At 44.4% G+C, this 20164-nt stretch overlaps 1 protein-coding gene across 7 annotated transcripts in view; it reads right to left on the reverse strand.

The window, feature by feature from the left end:
- KIF21A (kinesin family member 21A) overlaps window positions 1–20164 on the reverse strand; it is a 239758-nt gene that overhangs the window by 55085 nt on the left and 164509 nt on the right. For 5 of the 7 annotated variants that reach the window (XM_075345135.1, XM_075345134.1, XM_075345132.1 and 2 more), the window contains 6 exons: window positions 17958–18152; window positions 17767–17868; window positions 12384–12549; window positions 7654–7674; window positions 5163–5223; window positions 3035–3089 (listed from right to left, as the gene is read on the reverse strand). In XM_075345135.1, coding sequence (XP_075201250.1) covers window positions 3035–3089; window positions 5163–5223; window positions 7654–7674; window positions 12384–12549; window positions 17767–17868; window positions 17958–18152 — 600 coding nt within the window. The remainder of the gene's footprint in view (window positions 1–3034; window positions 3090–5162; window positions 5224–7653; window positions 7675–12383; window positions 12550–17766; window positions 17869–17957; window positions 18153–20164) is intronic. The other 2 variants (XM_075345133.1, XM_075345130.1) reach the window with 1 other exon arrangement.

Genomic DNA, 20164 nt, shown 5'->3' on the forward strand with positions numbered 1-20164 from the left:
CTAGGGAGGCGGGAATGACCTGAAGAATCGAGTCGGGGGACGAGAGGTGAACTCAATCTTGTAACCGTGAGACAGAATGTCTCTCACCCAGCGGTCTTTTATTTGTGGCAGCCAGGTGTCGCAAAAGCGGGAGAGCCTGCCACCGACCGAGGATGCTACTAGAGGAGGTCGAAGTCATGAGGAAGCCGCTTTGTTAGCGGCGCCTCCGGTGGCCTTTTAAGGACGTGACTTAGACCGCCATGCCTGAGAGTTCCTTTGTTCTTTCTGAGACCTTTTGGACGAGGAGAATTGGGACCTGCCCCGCCCTGAAAGGACCGAAACCTCGACTGCCCTCTCCTCTGTTGGGGTATGTCCTGTTTGGACTGGGGTAAGGATGTATCCTTTCCCTTGGATTGTGTGATGATTTCATCCAGACGCTCGCCAAACAGCCTGTCGCCAGAAATTGGCAAACTGGTTAAGCGCTTTTTTGGAAGCAGAATCTGCCTTCCATTCCCGTAGCCACAAGGCCCTGCGGAGTACCACCGAATTGGCGGCCGCGACCGCCGTACGGCTCGCAGAGTCCAGGACAGCAATAATAGCGTAAGACGCAATTGCCGAGGTCTGGGTGGTAATGGGTGCCACTTGTGGCGCGGCCGTGCATGTGGCTGCTTCAATTTGCGCTTGACCTGCTGAGATAGCTTGTAGCGCCCATACGGCTGCGAATGCTGGGGCAAAAGAAGCTCCGATAGCTTCATAGATGGATTTCAACCAGAGCTCCATCTGCCTGTCAGTGGCATCCTTGAGCGAGGCCCCCTCTTCCACTGCAAGTATGGATCTAGCCGCCAGTCTGGAGATTGGAGGATCCACTTTGGGACACTGAGTCCAACCTTTAACCACGTCAGGGGGAAAAAGATAACGTGTATCCTTAAGGCGCTTAGTAAACCGTTTATCTGGACAAGCATGATGAATCTGGACTGCCTCTCTGAAATCAGAGTGGTCCAGAAACATACTCGGTGTAAGAGAAGCTGACTCCTCCGCCGGAGGAGCTGAGGGAGAAATATCCAGCATTTGATCGATGGACGCAATAAGAACGTTCACTATGGCGTCCCCGTCTGGAGTATTAAGATTGAGAGCGCCCTCAGGATCAGAATCCTGATCCGCTGTCTCCGCATCATCAACCAGAGATTCCCCCCGCTGAGACCCTGAACAATATGATGTCGAGGGAAATTCTAAGCGAGCCCGCTTAGTCGGTCTGGGGCTGGGGTCTAAGTCAGAACCCTCAGTCTGGGATGTATGAGATACCCCGGGAGGACATTGTTGGTCCAACTGAGGGGGGCCAGGGAACAATGATTCAACAGAGTCCCTTTGCTGAGATACCGGCCTGGACTGCAAGGCTTCTAGTATCTTAGTCATAGTCTCAGAGTTTTGCAAACTCCGTCCCCATCACTAGGACAGTGTCAACAGGTGGCTCCCCCTGGGCCCCTCTTAGCAGAGGCCCTGGCTGAAGAAGTGTCACAGGGCCGAACATTGCACACAATGAGGGTCAATGGAACCTGCCGGCAGCTGGGTCGTACAAGCGACGCAGGCAGCATAATAAGCCTGTGCTTTGGCACCCCTGCCTTTTGTGGGCGCCATGCTATTGTTTTCCCTGAGTAACACACTAGGGTATATAGCCAGAATGAACTGTGCTCATACAGTGTAAAATATATACTATAAACAAATAATGTATCAATACACTACAGCACCATGGGGCTAGCACCACAGGTGCTGCTTACCATCCGCCTAAAGCGGTTATGAGGCCACCAGAGACCGTGTCTGGGTCTCCCAGGGTTAATCCCTCTCTGCAGCGTCGGAGGAGCTGACAGGAATGGCTGCGGCGTCCTGACGAGAGGAGGGAGCCGTGGGCGTGGCCGAGGTGCTCACACTGTGCACAGTGAGGGGGGTGGAGTATGGAAATCATACTCCAGCCCTCAGTGCTGCTCGTTCCGTGCAGCGTCCCGCCCTTCCCCTGCATGTCAGGGCTGAGGGCGGGAGAAAGGGAAACTAGGCCGCAAGCAAGCCGGGGACTCGAGTATACGCGTGGCCGCCGTAAAAGCGCGGCCGACGCCGAAGTCCCCGGCGAACTACAAGTCCCAGCCGCGCCGCAGTTTCCCATGGCAGCGGCGGTTAGCGCGGTAGCCCCTACATATAAACACACTCAGCGACGCTGAGTGTGTAATGGCACAGTTTAACCCGGTCAGCGCCGCGGTCCCCGGTGTACTAGCACACCCAGCAAAGCTGAGGTGTTGCCGTGCGCGGTCCCCACAGGGATACAGAGTACCTTCACGTAGCAGGGCCATGTCCCTGAACTGTACCCGGCTCCTATCCAGCAGGCTCCACAGGAGTTGTGGATGAAGCACGGTCTCAGTGCCTGGAGACCGATAGGATCCCACTTCACCCAGAGCCCTGAGGGGGATGGGGAAAAAAAACAGCATGTGGGCTCCAGCCTCTGTACCCGCAATGGATACCTCAACCTTAACAACACCGCCGACAAGAGTGGGGTGAGAAGGGAGCATGCTGGGGGCCCTATATGGGCCCACTTTTCTTCCAACCGACATAGTCAGCAGCTGCTGCTGACTAATCTGTGGAGCTGTGCTGTGCGTGTCTGACCTCCTTCGCACAAAGCAAAAAACTGAGGAGCCCGTGGGAGCACGGGGGGTGTATAGGCAGAAGGGGAGGGGCTTAACACTTTTGAGTGTAATACTTTGTGCGGCCTCCGGAGGCATAGCCTATACACCCCAATTGTCTGGGTCTCCCAATAGAGCGACAAAGAAATGGATATCTTATTACTGGAATATTCCTTTTAAGTTTGTAAAAAACATAGCAAATGCCATCTTAGAAAACATCTAATATGTAGCAAATACTATTCCTTAAGTCTGCCATCTATTATAACAAACATACGCTAACTAAATTTATATAAAATAAAATAATTTTCTTATATTAACTGTTCTAATAAGGGGGAAAATTCTAATGCTGTTAGTTGGTAAATGGAATGGACATACAAGTTATTTCTTACCTTGCTTTTGGGTTTTCCCTCACCGCAAAGTTTCATCAAATCCGATGAAAGAGTACTAAACAAAATATTAAATACAATATTAAAAGATACACGACACAACTATGATGACTACTCTACCCCTAATGAAAAGGCCAAAGTCATCTTGAAAACTAGCTACAGTATTTGTCATATTTCCATTTAACTGAAAAAGGCTAAATGAATGTCAATCTGGCCTTCGTTTTCATTTATATATTTTTGGGATGGTGCAGTCCTGTATAATATACCCTATTCCATACAAAGACATACTATGCTATATATTGTACGGTACACGCTAGATCGGTTCTGTAGGTTTGTTTGTAACATGAATTTGAATGTAAGTTGGAACTGAGCCAACAAAAAAAGCCGAAAAAATATCCAATTGCGGACCTCTCCAGTTGCCAAGCTGCTTGCCACCTAATCAGCTTTCCTCCGTAGCGTGCCACATCTTCCATCTGTGTCCGGGCCTCAGAGGTCACTGCATGTTGTAAGGCTGTGAAGTGCGCTTGTGACCCCTTAGGCTTGGACACAGCTAAAGTCTTGGCCTTTAGTGAAGAGAACAGAAAACGTGACGTCGGAGAGAAGAGAACTGGACAGGGAAGGCAGCAACCAGTGAGGTAATGTTTTTTTTTATTTGCCAATACTCATTTCATCACTCACCTCTCCAGTCACCTTGTTACTCACCATCCGGTCATCTTTTTTCTGGCATTGGGTGCCACATCTCTGTCCACTTCACTAGAAGCCAGGACGTCCAGCCATGTGCAGGTTTCAGAGGTCAATGTGCTTAATAAAGTCGCAGCGCATGTCTTGATGTCACAAACTTACAGCACACGGTGTGACCTGTGAGGCATGGATGCAGACGGATGTCTTGGCCTTTAGTGAAGAGGCTGGAGATGGGCATGCGACGGTGGAAAGCTGACCGGATGACAGGCAGTGAGCAGTGGGCGGCCTGATAGGTGAGCGATTAGATAACGGGTCTCTCCCATTCCAAATTTACAGGAAGAGACCTGTCACTTAAATGGAGCAAGTTGGCAGAAGCTGCCGGGGTCCCGCAGTATTTCTGACTAGTCTCCTATGCAGCCTGGCTCCGGCTGGCATTAATTATGTTTTTCTCTGAAACTCCGCACCTTTTAAGAGTCAAACATACTTGGTTAAAATAAAACAGCCAGTGGCTGATATATGCTGCCCAGGGGGTCATTTCAGTATAACAATCTCACAAAAGCACTATGGATTTAATAACTGAAAACAAACCGGTCGCTGCTCAAAAAGCCTAGGAGGTAGCTTGTAATATTCACAATGTAGTTTAATAATTTTACATGACAACAAAGACTACTGTGAAATCTACAGAGGAACTACAGAAGACAGACTAAAGCCCGCTTTACACGCTGCAATGTATCTTGCAATGTGTCGGTGGGGTCACGTTGTAAGTGACGCACATCCGGCATTGTAAGTTACATTGCAATGTGTGACAGGTACGTGCGATTGCACGTTTAGACGTTCATCGCATGCACATCGTTCATTTCTCTAGAATTGAAAGTCAGATTGTTCAACGTTCCCAGGGTACACCGCGGGAACAATGAACAGATCTTACCTGCGTCCTGTGGCTCCCGCCGGCAATGCGGAAGGAAGGAGGTGGGCGGGATGTTTACGTAACGCTCAGCTCCGCCCCTCCGCTTCTATTGGCCGGCTGCCGCGTGACGTCGATGTGACGCCGAACGTCCCTCCCACTTCAGGAAGTGGACGTTCGCCGCCCACATCAAGGTCGTATAGAAGGTAAGTACGTGTGACGGGGGTTAATCGTTTGTGCGGCACGTTCAACAAGTTGAACGTGCTGCACATACGATGGGGGCGTTGCAAGTTGCATACGATATCGTATGCGAAATTGCAACGTGTAAAGCAGGCTTAACGGGAGTAAATCTTCATTTCAGTTAGTACTCTGGAAGATGTGCACCTACATAAACACTACATAACAGAACTACAGAAATATTGCACAGGAATAACAAAATATTGTACATATTATTATTATTATTATTATTATTATTATTATTAATAATAATAATAATATAGTTAAAAGCTGTCCTTTGGAACATGAAATATTGCTGCATCAACATACCTGCCTTCTGATCCAGGGCTTTGCAATGACCCTTCTTCATCGCTGCTGTTTTCTTGGTTTTCTACAGTAAAAAAAAAAAAGTCACAATTGTTAACATCATAGTCAACACAGCATGAATATGCAAAACAAAGTGTCTAGGATTACCGCCTCTAACTCTAGGACACCACAACATGTAGCATTGGATAAAGATAATTATATACACAATAAATCATCATGATGTATACTGAGGGTCCTTTAAATAAATTGCATTACTTAACCTTTACCGATCTGCAGTTGCAACCTAGTCTATGTATTAATAGAAGAGCGCTCCTGGCACAATTCTGCAGGCTTCAAATCTGAAATCTTGTAACATTCCTTGCATTCTGGGAAGCATCATCTATACGTAAGGTACAGAATATTCAGCTATATAATAAACTCATTTATTCACTGCAGGGGTGGTTTTTGAGGACAACTGGAAAAGTGATTGCTCTGAGCCTTGAAGGGGGTAGTCCCCTTTCAGAAAATCCTCATTCTTGGGTGAAGTTTGTTATTTGGGGGAAAAAAAACAATATCTGCATCACTGATGTCAACGTGACATGAGCCAATATCAGATACCGGGAGCGGTTGTGGAGACTCAGGGGTACTTTGCACGCTGCGACATCGCTAGCCGATTGTAGTGATGCCGAGCGCGATAGTACCCGCCCCCGTAGCAGATGCGATATCTTTTGATAGCTGCTGTAGCGAACATTATCGCTACGGCAGCTTCACACGGACTTACCTGCCCTGCGACGTCGCTCAGGCCGGCGACCCGCCTACTTCCTAAGAGGGCGGGTCGTGTGGCGTCACAGCGACGTCATACAGCAGGCGGCCAATAGAAGCGGAGGGGCGGAGATGAGCAGGATGTAAACATCCCGCCCACCTCCTTCCTTCCTCATTGTAGCCGGGACACAGGTAGATGTTCCTCACTCCTGCGGCTTCATACACAGCGATGTGTGCTGCCGCAGGAACGAGGAACAACATCGGACCTGTCGCTGCAGCGAAATTATGGAAATGTCCGACACTACACAGATCACCGTTTTACGACGCTTGTTCAATTGTTTATCGGTGCATCTAGGCTTTACACGTTGCAACGTCGTTACTGGCGTTGGATGTGCGGCACTTTCGATTTGACCCCGACGATATCACAGTAGCGATGTCGCAACGTGCAAAGTAACCCTCAGCGCTGGAACTGGGGAGGGTGAGTAAAGCACGGTTCTATTTATTTATTTTCAATTATAAACTGTGCCAGTGGACCAATATTTGCTGAAAGGGGACAACCCCTTTAAGAGCTACTGCAGGATCAAAACAAGTAATTTGTATTTACACAGGTCCTCAACATTTTATATTGATTATATCCATTTATTAACAGCAAAGTGGTTTTCAAAGATGAGCAACCACTGAAAACTAATTAAGTTTACCCATTTATTGTAAGCGGAGTGCTATACATTTCTAAATGTCAAAAAATAGTAACTTGAAAATGCCCATATTAAATATAACTAATACTAAAACTGTAAGCCACAACAATGGTCAAATGATTTTACCATTGTACAAGCTATTACAGGAAAAAAAAAAATCTGAGTAAATAGAAAAAAACAATTTTTTAGTAAATTATTAATTTCTAATAGTAAAGGGAATTTGTCAGCAGGTTTTGCTGCTTAATCCAAGAGCAGCATAATCTAGAGCCAGAGACCCTGATTCCAGCGATATGTCACGTACTGAGCTGCTTAGGGTGGTTTTCATAAAAATCACTGTTTAATCAGCAGTAGATTATCATTAGAGGACTACTTGGTCTGCTGCCAGGTAGTCCAGCATATTCATGAGCTATGTATAACTGCTAGATATGCAGCAGAAAAAACATTGATTTTATCAAAATGTCAAGTGACATTCCTGGAATCAGGGTCTCTGCCCCTACATTATGCTGCTCTCAGATGGGGAGCAAAAACCTGGTGACCGAGTCCCTTTAAATACAAAAAGGCCAACAACATCTGGCATTTTTTTTTTGCAAATCCTTTACACTGACAGCAGGCTTACCTTAAAGAAACCGTAACAAGTTATGTTCTTCTTAATCACTAAACCAAATACGCTTGATTTGCTCTAAACTACAGCAAATATGGATATGAATCTAGAAGTTGTCTAGAAGTTGTTAGAATAAATATCTATGTGTAAGTAAACAAAAAAAAAAAAGTAATAAAAGAGGCGATGCCCTCAGAATTGGTTATAGTGCTCCAAAAAGGTTAACGGTGATCTACATCTTTACAAAAAGCAATATTATCAGCATTCAGCTGTTAATATCTTGATTAATGGATGGAAGGGGCATGAGACTGGAAATGTACGGATGAAAGAATATCATCATAGAAGGCCATGCAACGTGGGCACATTGTCAGGAGGTGTGCGTGGTCTTCTGGTTAATGCATATGGAGAATTAGTAAGTCATGCATTTGCACAACACATAGTAAGCTAAAGACATACTTACCCAGCGGAATGCTATCTAAGTCTGTGTGAATTCAAGCAACAAGGAAACAAAAACCAACACCACAATCAAAACAGATTCATCTGCCATGAGAGCTCAACGCCATTCTTATAAGAAAAGTATTGACTTAAAGATCACGTGAAAAAAAGAGAAGAAGCCTGAAAGGGTGCGCTGAAAACATTCATGGAAATGCACTGTGTATTTTTACTCAGACACTCATGGCTAGAAAGCTTAAAGTGGAAGCGTTATTTCATTATTACTTCATAAATCAATAGTGCACATGAAAATAAGCAACTTTAATATGTATCAGACACATTTGCTTCTTTCTCGGCCAGAACTGATCAGTCATTATCAGCATTCTCAATTCCGAGGTAAAATCTGTATTCAGTGAAGACTTTCCCATTACTGAGATAGAAGATGGCTGTTGGTACTGATGAGATTCTATGTAGATAGAAGAGGGTGTGGAGCTCTGCCTGTAGCTCCTCCCTCAGACTCCAGCGCTTCCCCTTCCCTCAGACTCCAGCGCTTCCCCTTCCCTCAGACTCCAGCGCTTCCCCTTCCCTCAGACTCCAGCGCTTCCCCTTCCCTCAGACTCCAGCGCTTCCCCTTCCCTCAGACTCCAGCGCTTCCCCTTCCCTCAGACTCCAGCGCTTCCCCTTCCCTCAGACTCCAGCGCTTCCCCTTCCCTCAGACTCCAGCGCTTCCCCTTCCCTCAGACTCCAGCGCTTCCCCTTCCCTCAGACTCCAGCGCTTCCCCTTCCCTCAGACTCCAGCGCTTCCCCTTCCCTCAGACTCCAGCGCTTCCCCTTCCCTCAGACTCCAGCGCTTCCCCTTCCCTCAGACTCCAGCGCTTCCCCTTCCCTCAGACTCCAGTGCTTCCCCTTCCCTCTGACTCCAGCGCTCCCCTTTCCTCTGACTCCAGCGCTCCCCTTTCCTCTGACTCCAGCGCTCCCCTTTCCTCTGACTCCAGCGCTCCCCTTTCCTCTGACTCCAGCTCCTCCTTCTGCCTCCAGCTCCTCCCTCAGAAATGAGAATTTTGATAATGACTGATCAATTCCGGCAAAGAAAGAAGCACATTTCTCCAATAAGATGTACTACAAAGTTGCTTATACGTATATATGTGTACTATTCCTTTATGGAATAAAAAAAGAAAAAGACGGTTACACTGTAAAACCTAATCCTGTGGTGCTAATTAACCAATGTAAGCTAAACGGGTGCCGCCTACATCGTAAGCTGTACAGAGAATAAAATTGCATCTAATAAATGCAGTAGTAATCTCACACAAATTGGCAGCCGTCATGCTTGTATATGGCCTTGTAAATAGATTAGCACAACCAATGGAAAAACCATAGAGAGTCGAGATCTTCATAGACCTTTTAATTGCGTAGCATGCACATCTAGCATGTAAAATGTTACAAATTTGGCCTCACTGTCAATTTTGTAGTGGATTTCAATAATGATTTGATCTCAGCAAAAATCATTAAAACACATTTAGCATGGTGTGGTAATGAGAATCCACACTACGCCTAGAATATAATCGTGTCTTAATGCCATTTGTAAATGAGGCAAGTTTAATCTCTATTTATCTGCATTGTGCTTGTGCGTTCCACAAATATGCCATGTCTGAATATAGTCACACACAGCCGTTTTCTGACCCGTATAAAAATCCCTCAATTTAATCTCGAAAACCATTTTCAGAAAGGAATGTCCATTATAGGAAACAGCAGTAATTTTTCTCTAGTATTTGTTTGAGCACATCTTTTTCAGTCAGATTCCAGCTATAACCCTTCCTGAAATATTGCGGCAAAAAATGAACAAAGTCTAAAGCAAAGCATAAACGACATTGCTGTGCACATGCCCAGTCATTTGTTACATCTTTTATTACTTCTTTTAACCACTTCATGGTTCAGAAACCATGAAGTGGATATAAAAAAAAAAAAAAGTAGCCTGTTCATTCTTCAGGCAGCTTACGGCATTATAGTGGAAAGGACAGCAAAAGACTCTGCCTTTGAAATCGCCACAAAAAACGACAGCAAGGCAGCCACTGAAGCCATCAGCTAGAAGATAGGCAGACATCCAGCAACCGCTATGAAAAAGACTATAAAAACATTGGTAACTATTAAAAGATCAAAAGGGAGATAATAAAAACAAACACTACGCCTACGCGTTTTAAGGACATAGGGCTCAACAAGGGACTACGTTCAAAACATATTGACCTAGTGTGTTTTATTATTTTTTTTACCCTTTAATATTTTATTAGTTACTAATAATGTTTTATAGTCCTTTACATTGTGCTTGCTGGATGTCTTCCTAATTTCTACCTATTTGTTTTCACCGGGAAGCCATCCTATGTGCACCCTTATTATTTGCTTTTGTTCAGCCAGAGAATCTGCTTCAGGAAAAAGACCACCAGTGGTTTCCTGAAGTGGCTTCATCTAGGAAAAACTTGGCTGCTCTGCCACCAGAAAAACAAAAGACATTGTGTACTCCCTTGGACTGTATCTGAACATACACTACTCAAAAAAAGTTAAGGATATTTGGCTCTCGGGTGAAATTTCAGGATGAGCCTAAAATGCACTCTTTACATGAGAAATTAATGTGACCTTCTCTGAACTTCTGATTGCACATGTCTAAGTGTTCAATTTTTCAGTACTTTATGCACAACTTGCTGTTGTCTGACAAAGTGCTTAATGGCAAAATTCACAACAGATGTTTGATCCATGAATCGCCCAATACATTTAAGCTTTCAATTAGATTTAAACAGTCCTCCTCATCATGCTGTTCACATTTTTAAATCATGAGACTAACAACGCACCATTGCGAGACTTCAAGCAAGATGTTCTCAGATGAAAGTGGCTACTGAGCTTAGAGTTTCAAAGAATGTCATCAGCAGGTTGCAACAGAGATACAGAGAGACTGAAAGAGTCACAAAAAGGCATAGAAGTGGACATCCCTTGACCATATCCCACACTGATGACCTTTCATTGTGAACAATGCCCTTCAGAACAGGATGATGAATGCCACACTACTCTAGGCACATTTAATGGAGGTGAGAGGCACCCAAGAGACACATCAGACCATCCAAAACTATTTATTAGTAGTGTGGTCTGCGTGCTAGACGACTTGCAAACGTATCTCACTACACCACCAGGCACAGTAGTCATCTACACTGGACGAGCGACCAGTGGGCCTCAGTGCTCTTCACTGATGAAAGTCGAATCATGCTGAGCAGAAATGATGGCAATCAATGATGTTGGATTCATCAAGGACAGCGCTATGCATCAGCCACTGTTCTGTTGCCACCAGACAAACCTTTGGTGGAGGTAGTAGTGTTACAGCGTGGGCAGGTGTGTCTAGTCCATACAGAACTGCCCTATAGACTGTGAATGATATTGTTACAAACCCCTACTATGTGAATAACATCATTGTGCCTCTGCATGAACAACACAGGCCTAATTTCATGTTCATGGACAACAATGCTCTAGATCATCATTAGAGCATGGCTTCTCAAGACTGGGGTACATCAAATGGAGTGGCCTGCACTTTTTCCACACCTGAATCCCATAGAAAACCTATGGGATCATCTGAGTCGACGTGTAGAGGCTCATAACTCTGTAACCCAGAACCACAATGACCTGAAGGCCACCCTTCAACAAGAGTGGGATGCCATGCCTCAACAGACAGTAACTCCACTTGTGAACAGCATGAGACGTCATTGTTGAATTACAGTTGCAATTGTCGACTGTAATTGATTTTCAAGGACACAAGAGAAGTTATTGAGATACTGATATTTTTGGGGGCATAACCACCACTGCCGTTGGCTTTTTTTCAATAAATTGTTTGAGATGAGATCACTATTGCAGATCTCTACTTAAACGCCCTACTGTCATGATAAAATAGCACTGGTGTGTGAACGTTTTACATTGTTTATAACTTTAACCAAAAAGCCAAATATCCCTAACTTTTTGTGAGTAGTGTTATAAAAGCAGAGCTTAATTATTCCTCTGCTAGGAGACAATCCACTGCAGTGATGTATACAAACACACACCCACATACTGAAAAAGCCAGGCAGCAAAAAGTGTTTTCTACAAATACTGCTAAATTGCAGTTCACAGAGGCACCATACTTAGTCTTTAGTGAAAAAAAGAGGAATATTGATAGAATTTTTCAAAGAAATAGAAAAAGCCTTGTACATTTCATGTGATCTTTAAAATGAAAGCAGAATAGATGCTGTATAAGGTTTCTTTGAGAGTTACAGAATTTTTCAGAACTGCAAAGTGACACATAACGACACCATGTTGTGTTTTGATGAAAATGCCGCAAGATGCATAACACCAAAACGTTGCGTGTCGACAGGCTCACATTTTACCATAGACTTCACACACTTGGTAGCAGTTTTTATGCCCCAGTTTCCCCAATCTCTCTCCCACCACCAAAAGAACCCCAAAACATTGAATTACATAAAGATGCTTTGTGTGGACTGATCGAAAACTGTTTTGTTTTGTTTTTTTACTTTTAAAACCCCAAGAAAAGTTAAGAATAACAAAATACCATGTAACCTGTATCTATGTCAAGAGAGAACCTGACTTGTAACTACCCTAGGTGTTCTCCTTAGTGAAGTTACTTACAGCATTTATTCACAAACTACATCACAATTTTTGCATTTATAAAACATGCCAAAAAATAAAAGCCGTCATGCACAAGAAGTAATTGCATAAAAACTTGGTCCCAACCTTGTAAAGCATGGCCCAACAGAGCATCGAGTTCAGGGTTCAGCTCGGCCTTTTCCTTTAACATATGGAATAAAAGCTGATTTTGTGTAGCACTTGTTATTTCAATTTGCTTCAGACGCCCTTCTAGAACTTTAATTTGGGCCTCTCTCTGAGCAGACTGAAGACCCTACAAGCAAAAATGGAAATTAAGGTTTTAGAGATATTATATCCAAGAACCCATATCTATGTTCATAGACTTGTATTGGCCCTTGTCATCTGTGATACCATAAAAAATGGATATGTCTTGAGTGTATTGCACAGACACCCAGTTCATGTAAAAACACGGACATGTGAAGAGCACCATCGATAACCATATGTACTGGAACCACGGACGTATAAAGGAGGTCCAATACTGTCAGTACCATGTATTAAGTATGTTTATATTCATTCCTGGTAGTGACTTATTGGACATCAACATTTTTTCATTTGCTATATCCTTAAACTATGTGATAGCTTTGATCTCTTCAATAAACTTTGAGTACAAAAAAAAAAAATTAAAAAACCACAGCAATAACAATAGCAAAATTGTAAAAACAGTTCAACTGGAGGTTACTACTAAGCCGTGCCATTTGTAGAAAGACTAAATATTAACTGGACACAAAAAGGTTTCCTTTCTTTAAGTTAAAAAAAATTCATGTAAAAAAGCCCAAGGGTGCCGGGAGGAATTAAGTTAAGTTCCTCCCAGCAGCAGTGCTCTCAGTGAGGCAGCAGGCGCCACAACACTATTCACTTCATATCTGCAGGTTTATAGAAGGTTTTGTTTTGTTTTTTTCATGACAGGTTTCCTTTAAGGTATTACTAGAAAATTACATATTTAAATCAAGTTTTGATACTTTCGTTACTGTAAGAAACAAATAATCACATTACGCTGATGCATCCTATTTTCTGCATCTCTGCTGTACAGTCTGGGGTTGGAGGAGTAGAGTCATCTCATTATCATACTGTCAGGAGGCTTAGCTGAGGCAGGACTTCAAGGTATGTCCACAAAGAAAAAATCTACGGCAAACACCATCCAATATTCCAAAGTGATTTATTCCATCATCATGTGCAGTTAAAAGTAGCAGGGAGAGAGCCGGCTCGAGTGCAGGCCCCCTACTGTACGACAGCCGTTTTGCACGTCCTTGTGCTTCAACGGGTCCGTTGCACCACAAGAACGTGCGAAACAGCCGTCGTTCATTAGGGGGCCTGCACTCGGCTCTCTCCCCGCTACTTTTAACTGCACATGATGATGGAATAAAGCACTTTGGAATATTGGATAGTGTTTGCTGTAGATTTCTGCTTTCTAGACATCGGTTTGGATTTTCTCTTTCCTTGACTACGTGCGCCCATGACCACGGTTTCCATAAGGAGGACTGAAGCTGACCTATAAATCCGGTGACAAGGTATTGCACGGTTTGGTGCAGAAACCGCCTCTGCATAGTATATAGGACTTCAAGGTATACTCTGGTAACGCACATGTCGTGCAATCTGCTCTTAAGGCCCCGTCACACACAGATAAATCTTTGGCAGATCTGTGGTTGCAGTGAAATCATGGACATATTGTTCCATTTGTACACAGCCACAAACCTGGCATTGATTGTCCACAATTTCACTGCAACCACAGATCTGCCGCAGATTTATCTCTGTGTGTGACAGGGCCTTTAGTTTCACACTTTTCTGGTGTGATCATACTGCATCCTTCCCTTTGAGGCATGATACATGTCAGTCCTGTGTGCCAGCACAGCTTCATTCCTCCTCAGCCCATATGGGATCCCTTCTTCCTAGTGCTGATAAACATTGATGCTGGGAAGACTGAGATTCTCCCTTCCCTACAGTTGTGCAGGGACACAGTGGACCACCAATTAAATAAAGTAAAAAGGCAGCTATCTACAATATGAAAAAAAAGAGAAAAAAAAAAAAAGTCTTTACATTTGCCTGTCAGTAATCACATTTCCCGGGTCTCAAAGGACTTAAAAAAAGCACTAAAAACTATTGAAACTAGTTTTCATTAGCTATCAAAAAGTGCAGGGAAATGGAACATACAATTATATAAATAGTACACAGGACTAGGACGACACAGAGAGGTGAAAAGAATCCCCACACATGACCACATATAAAAAATTGTAACCCTCTGTTGCTCAGGCATACTGCTGCTACATAGCAACCTCCGCAGGTAAAAAGATAGTTTAAATATAGGGTCACCCTAGAGCAGTGATGGCGAACCTCACGCAGAGCCTTTTCTGTCAGCACGTGCACTATCTCCTCATTCAGCCACTTTGAACTCCTGGTGCCGGCAGTTCAGAGTTGTGTGGGAGCGGAGGAGACATTTCTCCCAGCTCCAACACTCCTCTCTTAGGCCGCAGGCTTGTTGCCTAGGAGACATCGAGAGCGTCAGTACGCAGCGCCGGCGTAAAGACGCTTGTGGGCGCGCAGGAACTGAGGTCCCAGGGTGAGTATGATTATGCTTTATTTTTTTTTTCTTAACCTGTGTGCGGCTATATCGGGAGGGGGGGGGGGGTAGTGCCAGCATCGGGCCAAAAACATGCCAGGGGGGAGAAGTGCCAGCATGGGAGCAAAACATACCATGGGGGAAAACATACCAGTGGGGGGTAAGATATCAGGATGGGGGCACTTGTTTACCAGGAAGTGGCCCAGGAAGGGGGGACATAACTACATAATGAAGGGGGAGGGGAGCAACTCGTATGTCTTTATGGGATTTCGAGATGTTCAGACTTTGAAATGTAGATGTGGATTACAGGGTGAAATCTGATTGCATTCCATGCTAAAATCTGTCTGTGTGTCTAATATTCTGCATTTTTTTCCATGAAGATTAATCCAACTGCTGTGTTTGGAGCGGGCAGCGGGAGAGGCTCAGCTTCAATGTGTGGTAAGTATGCATGAGCGTGATGCCCCCTGCTGAAGAGAAGACTACAAAAGGTAAGGTTAAAATCAATTATTTATTGACATAATCGATTTGATTAAATTGCTGTGTTGGCACTTCAAAAATAAAAAAAAAAAAATTGGGCTTAGGGCTACAGTTTGGGCACTCGGTCTCTGAAAGGTTTGCCATGACTGCCCTAGAGCATTAATAAAAGCTGGGAATGGGGACCTACATAGACACAGTGCTCCTGTGCATATGCTGCATTTTACCTGAAATGGGTGTCTATGTAGGTCCCCATTCCCAGCTTTTACTAATGCTCTAGGGTGACCCTATATGTAAACCATCTTTTTACCTGCGGAGGATTCTATGTAGCAGCAGTATGCCTGAGCAATACACTGTGTGCAGAATTATTAGGCAAGTTGTATTTTAGAGGATTTTTTTAATTATTGATCAACTATGTTCTCAATCAACCCAAAAGACTCAAATAGCAAAGCTTAATATTTTTGGAAGTTGGAATGGTTTTTTTAGATTTGGCTATCTTAGGAGGATATCTGTTTGTGCAGGTAACTATTACTGTGCAGAATTATTAGGCAACTTAATAAAAACCAAATATATTCCCATTTCACTTGTTTACTTTCACCAGGTAAACCAATATAACTTCACAAAATTTAGAAATAAACATTTCTGACATGCAAAAACAAAACCCAAAAAAATTAGTGACCAATATAGTCACCTTTCTTTATGATGCCACTCAAAAGCCTACCATCCATAGATTCTGTCAGTTCCTTGATCTGTTTACGATCAACATTGCGTGCAGCAGCCACCACCGCCTCCCAGACACTGTTCCGAGAGGTGTATGGTTTTCCCTCCCTGTAGATCTCACATTTTATGGAGGGACCACAGGTTCTCTATGGGGTTCAGATCAGGTGAAAAAGGGGGCCATGTCATTTTTTTTTTCATATTTTAGACATTTACTGGCCAGCCACGCTGTGGAGTAGTTGGATGCATGTGATGGAGCATTGTCCTGCATGAAAATCATGTTTTTCTTGAACGATACAGACTTCTTCCTGTACCACTGCTTGAAGGCTTGAAGAAGTTGTCTTCCAGAAACTGGCAGTAGATCTGGGAGTTGAGCTTCACTCCATCCTCAACCTGAAAAGGTCCCACAAGTTCATATTTGATGATACTAGCCCATACCAGTACCCCACCTCCACCTTGCTGGCGTCTGTGTCGGAGTGGAGCTCTCTGCCCTTTACTGATCCAGCCTCTGGCCCATCAAGAGTCACTCATTTCATCAGTCCATAAAACTTTTGAAAAATCAGTCTTAAGATATTTCTAGGCCCAGTCTTGACGTTTTATCTTATGTTTCTTGTTCAAAGGTGGCCGTTTTTCAGCCTTCCTTACCTTGGCCATGTCCCTGAGTATGGCACACCTTGTGCTTTTTGATACTCCAGTAACGTTTCAGCTCTGAAATATGGCCAAACTAGTGGCAAATGGCATCTTGGCAGCTTCACGCTTGATTTTCCTCAATTTATGGCAGTTATTTTGTGCCTTTTTTGCCCAACACGCTTCTTGCGACCCGGTTGGCTATTTGCCATGAAACGCTTGATTGTTCGATGATCATGCTTTAGAAGTTTGGCAATTTCAAGACAGTTGCATCCCCCTGCAAGACATCTCTACGGATGTGAAGCGATACCTCATGGAGACCTTCCTACAAGTCAGTGGGTATGGTGGCTGCGTGGAGTGGCCACCACGCTCACCTGACCTGACCCCATTAGACTTCTGTGAGGTCAAATCAAACAGCAGGTGTATGGGACCCCTTCACCAACATTGCAGGACCTACGAATACGTATTACAGATGCTTGTGCAAACATGTAACCACATATTGCACAACGAGCAGCAAGATACAGTATGCTGTCCAGAGTCCAGATGTGCATTGCAGCTGACGGTGGCCACTTTGAGCATCAAAGTTAAATGAGCGCCATATGCGTGACCAGCATTCAATGTTTTGGGGGGGGTCATGGGTTTCATATCATAGCATTTCTGTATGCAAGGTGTTGATTCGTATTGAATTGATGATGCCCTACAACTTTGTAATTCACTTTTTTTCTCTCTCTCTCGTTCCGTTTTAAAGATAAAAATGCTAACTCCTTTGTTTTCCACCAGGTGGCGCTATAGGTGGTTTCATTGCATAGCGCATGGCTACTTTACTATACCTAGACACCACTTCGATGCCTATAGCTGTCGCCGTTCTAAAGTAAATGGCGATGGACAGAATATGGGTGGACACACTGTATACAATAGTTCAAAGTCCTCCATTAACTACATACTGTAGGTGTCGTGCAGATTTATAAAAAAAAAAAAAAAAAAAAAAAGAAAAAAAAAAACCCACACATCCTCATTCTCCTACTTTCCTGCCTGAGAATCACATACCCAGCAGATGACAGATTGCTTGGGGCACTTAAGATAACCGTAAAGCATTACCTTGCTGACAGCCATTGTAAGAAAATGATCAAGGAGGTATCGTGCCTCTGTTAAAGTGGAGGAACTAATAATGGCAGTAACATCCAATGTATCTCCTTCTTCCTAAAAGGGAAAACACACAGACTTTTTTATTAAAGGCAAAAAAAGGGGGAAAAGAAAAGAACAAAAAGAAAATGTGACCAAGGTCTTACTTTAGCCTCTTCAATCTGCATAATACTGGCCTGACAGTCGGATATACTGTCATTAATGTAATCAATATTTGCACTTAAAGACTCAATTTCTTCATTCAGACTGCTGAGGTTTTTGTCAGTGTCACCCGTTTCCTTCATAATCCGGTCCCGTCTTCTTGTGACTCTCTCTTTCCTCTTTGTGAGCTCCTCCCGTTGCTGTGATAGGAGATAATAATAATAATAATAATAATATTTATTATTATAGCGCCATCAATTCCATGGCGCTTTATATGTGACAGGGGTATACATAATAGGGACAAGTATAATAATCAGAACAATACAATACACAAAAAGGTACAGGAGAGAGGTCTCTGCCCGCGAGGGCTCACAGTCTACAAGGGATAGGTGAGGATACAGTAGGTGAGGGTAGAGCGGATTGTGCGGTGCTGTATCAGACTGAGGGTTACGGCAGGTTGTAGGCTTGTCGGAAGAGGTGGGTCTTATATAAACAATACAGTACTCTAATCACTGAACTAACAGACGTACATTGTAGCATTTGACAGAACGGTGACCATTTAAATAGAAAAAGTAAATACAGATCTAAAACCAGATTTAAAAAAAAAAAATGGGAACTTGGCTAATGTCGAGCTTTTTTACCTTCACAGTCGGCACAAGAAAACTGTATTTCTGTGCTGAAAACCTGGATCATTTCACCCAGACTGGAATATAATTAATAGTTGTCCAATCCTCGGAGAACCCCCTCTCATTCCCCAGGCTTGCCTCTGTTAACATAAAAAAAAGCTTATACTCCCATCCCATGCCGTTCCAGCGACACTCACTGTCTTGGGGCTCCTGAGAGGTGGCTCTGTCACGCGAGCACCACCCCTAATCACCACCGTCTTCACTTTCATGGCCTTTGTACGGATCAAACATCATCAGGAAGTGATTGGCAGCAGCAGTACTCCCTTCCTCTTGATCAATTCGCCCAAAGGTCATGACAGTGAAACTGGCGGTGATTGGGCCCAGTAAGGATTGCATTTATACTGGCCAACCCCCTTTAGAAATTCCAGTAATAACAAAGACGAAGTGTTCCTAAGCAGCACAACTGAAGTTACCAAAACAAAGCTTGTTACTCTGCAGGTTTTGGCGGAAGCGCTCACAGACTCCCTGCTTTACACCACCCCACATATTGTCTGCACAGAATACTGGAAAAATCAGAACTCTGTTCGCCATTTTAAAGGGAAAAGGTCAATTACCTCAAAGTGCCCAAATATCCAGCAGTGTGATAAAAAGCCGTAGTCATACTTTTTAACCAGGTTCATTGTGTGACAAAATGCTGCTGCTATGTGCAACAAAACCATTTTCTTTCATTCTTGATAGTTTAATTAGGTAGGATTAGTCTGGCATGGTCTCAACTGCCCTCCACCTGTGCTGCCCCAACCTGCTGCCCTCCACCTGTGCTGAGCGCAATCAACTGCCCTCCACCTGTGCTGCGCGCAACCAATTGCTATCCATCTGTGCTGCAGGCAATCCACTGTTCTCCACCTGTGCTGCCCCAACCTGCTGCCCTCCACCTGTGCTGAGCGCAATCAACTGCCCTCCACCTGTGCTGCGCGCAACCAATTGCTATCCATCTGTGCTGCAAGCAACCTGCTGCCCTCCACCTGTGCTGAGCGTAATCAACTGCCCTCCACCTGTGCTGCGCGCAACCAATTGCTATCCATCTGTGCTGCAGGCAATCCACTGCTCTCCACCTGTGCTGCCCCAACCTGCTGCCCTCCACCTGTGCTGCACAGAACCTACTGCCCGCCACCTGTACTGCACGCAACCCATTGCCCTCCACCTGTGCTGAGCGCAATCTACTGCCCTGGACCTGTGCTGAGCGCAATCTACTGCCCTCCACCTGTGCTGAGCGCAATCTACTGCCCTCCACCTCTGCTGAGCGCAATCTACTGCCCTCCACCTCTGCTGAGCGCCATCTACTGCCCTCCACCTCTGCTGAGCGCCATCTACTGCCCTCCACCTCTGCTGAGCGCAATCTACTGCCCTCCACTGATACTGCGTACAACCTAATGCTCTCCAGTTGTACTGCATGCAATTTACTGTTCCATGCCTGTACTGTTTGTAATTTACTGCTCTCCACCTATGCTGTGTGTGATTTACTGCTCTGTACCTATATTGCGTGTAATTTATGGCCATTTATCCGCTCCAGGGCTATATTAATTTGT

This window comes from Anomaloglossus baeobatrachus, chromosome 4 (genome assembly GCF_048569485.1).
Source record: "Anomaloglossus baeobatrachus isolate aAnoBae1 chromosome 4, aAnoBae1.hap1, whole genome shotgun sequence".
Lineage (NCBI taxonomy): Eukaryota > Metazoa > Chordata > Amphibia > Anura > Aromobatidae > Anomaloglossus > Anomaloglossus baeobatrachus.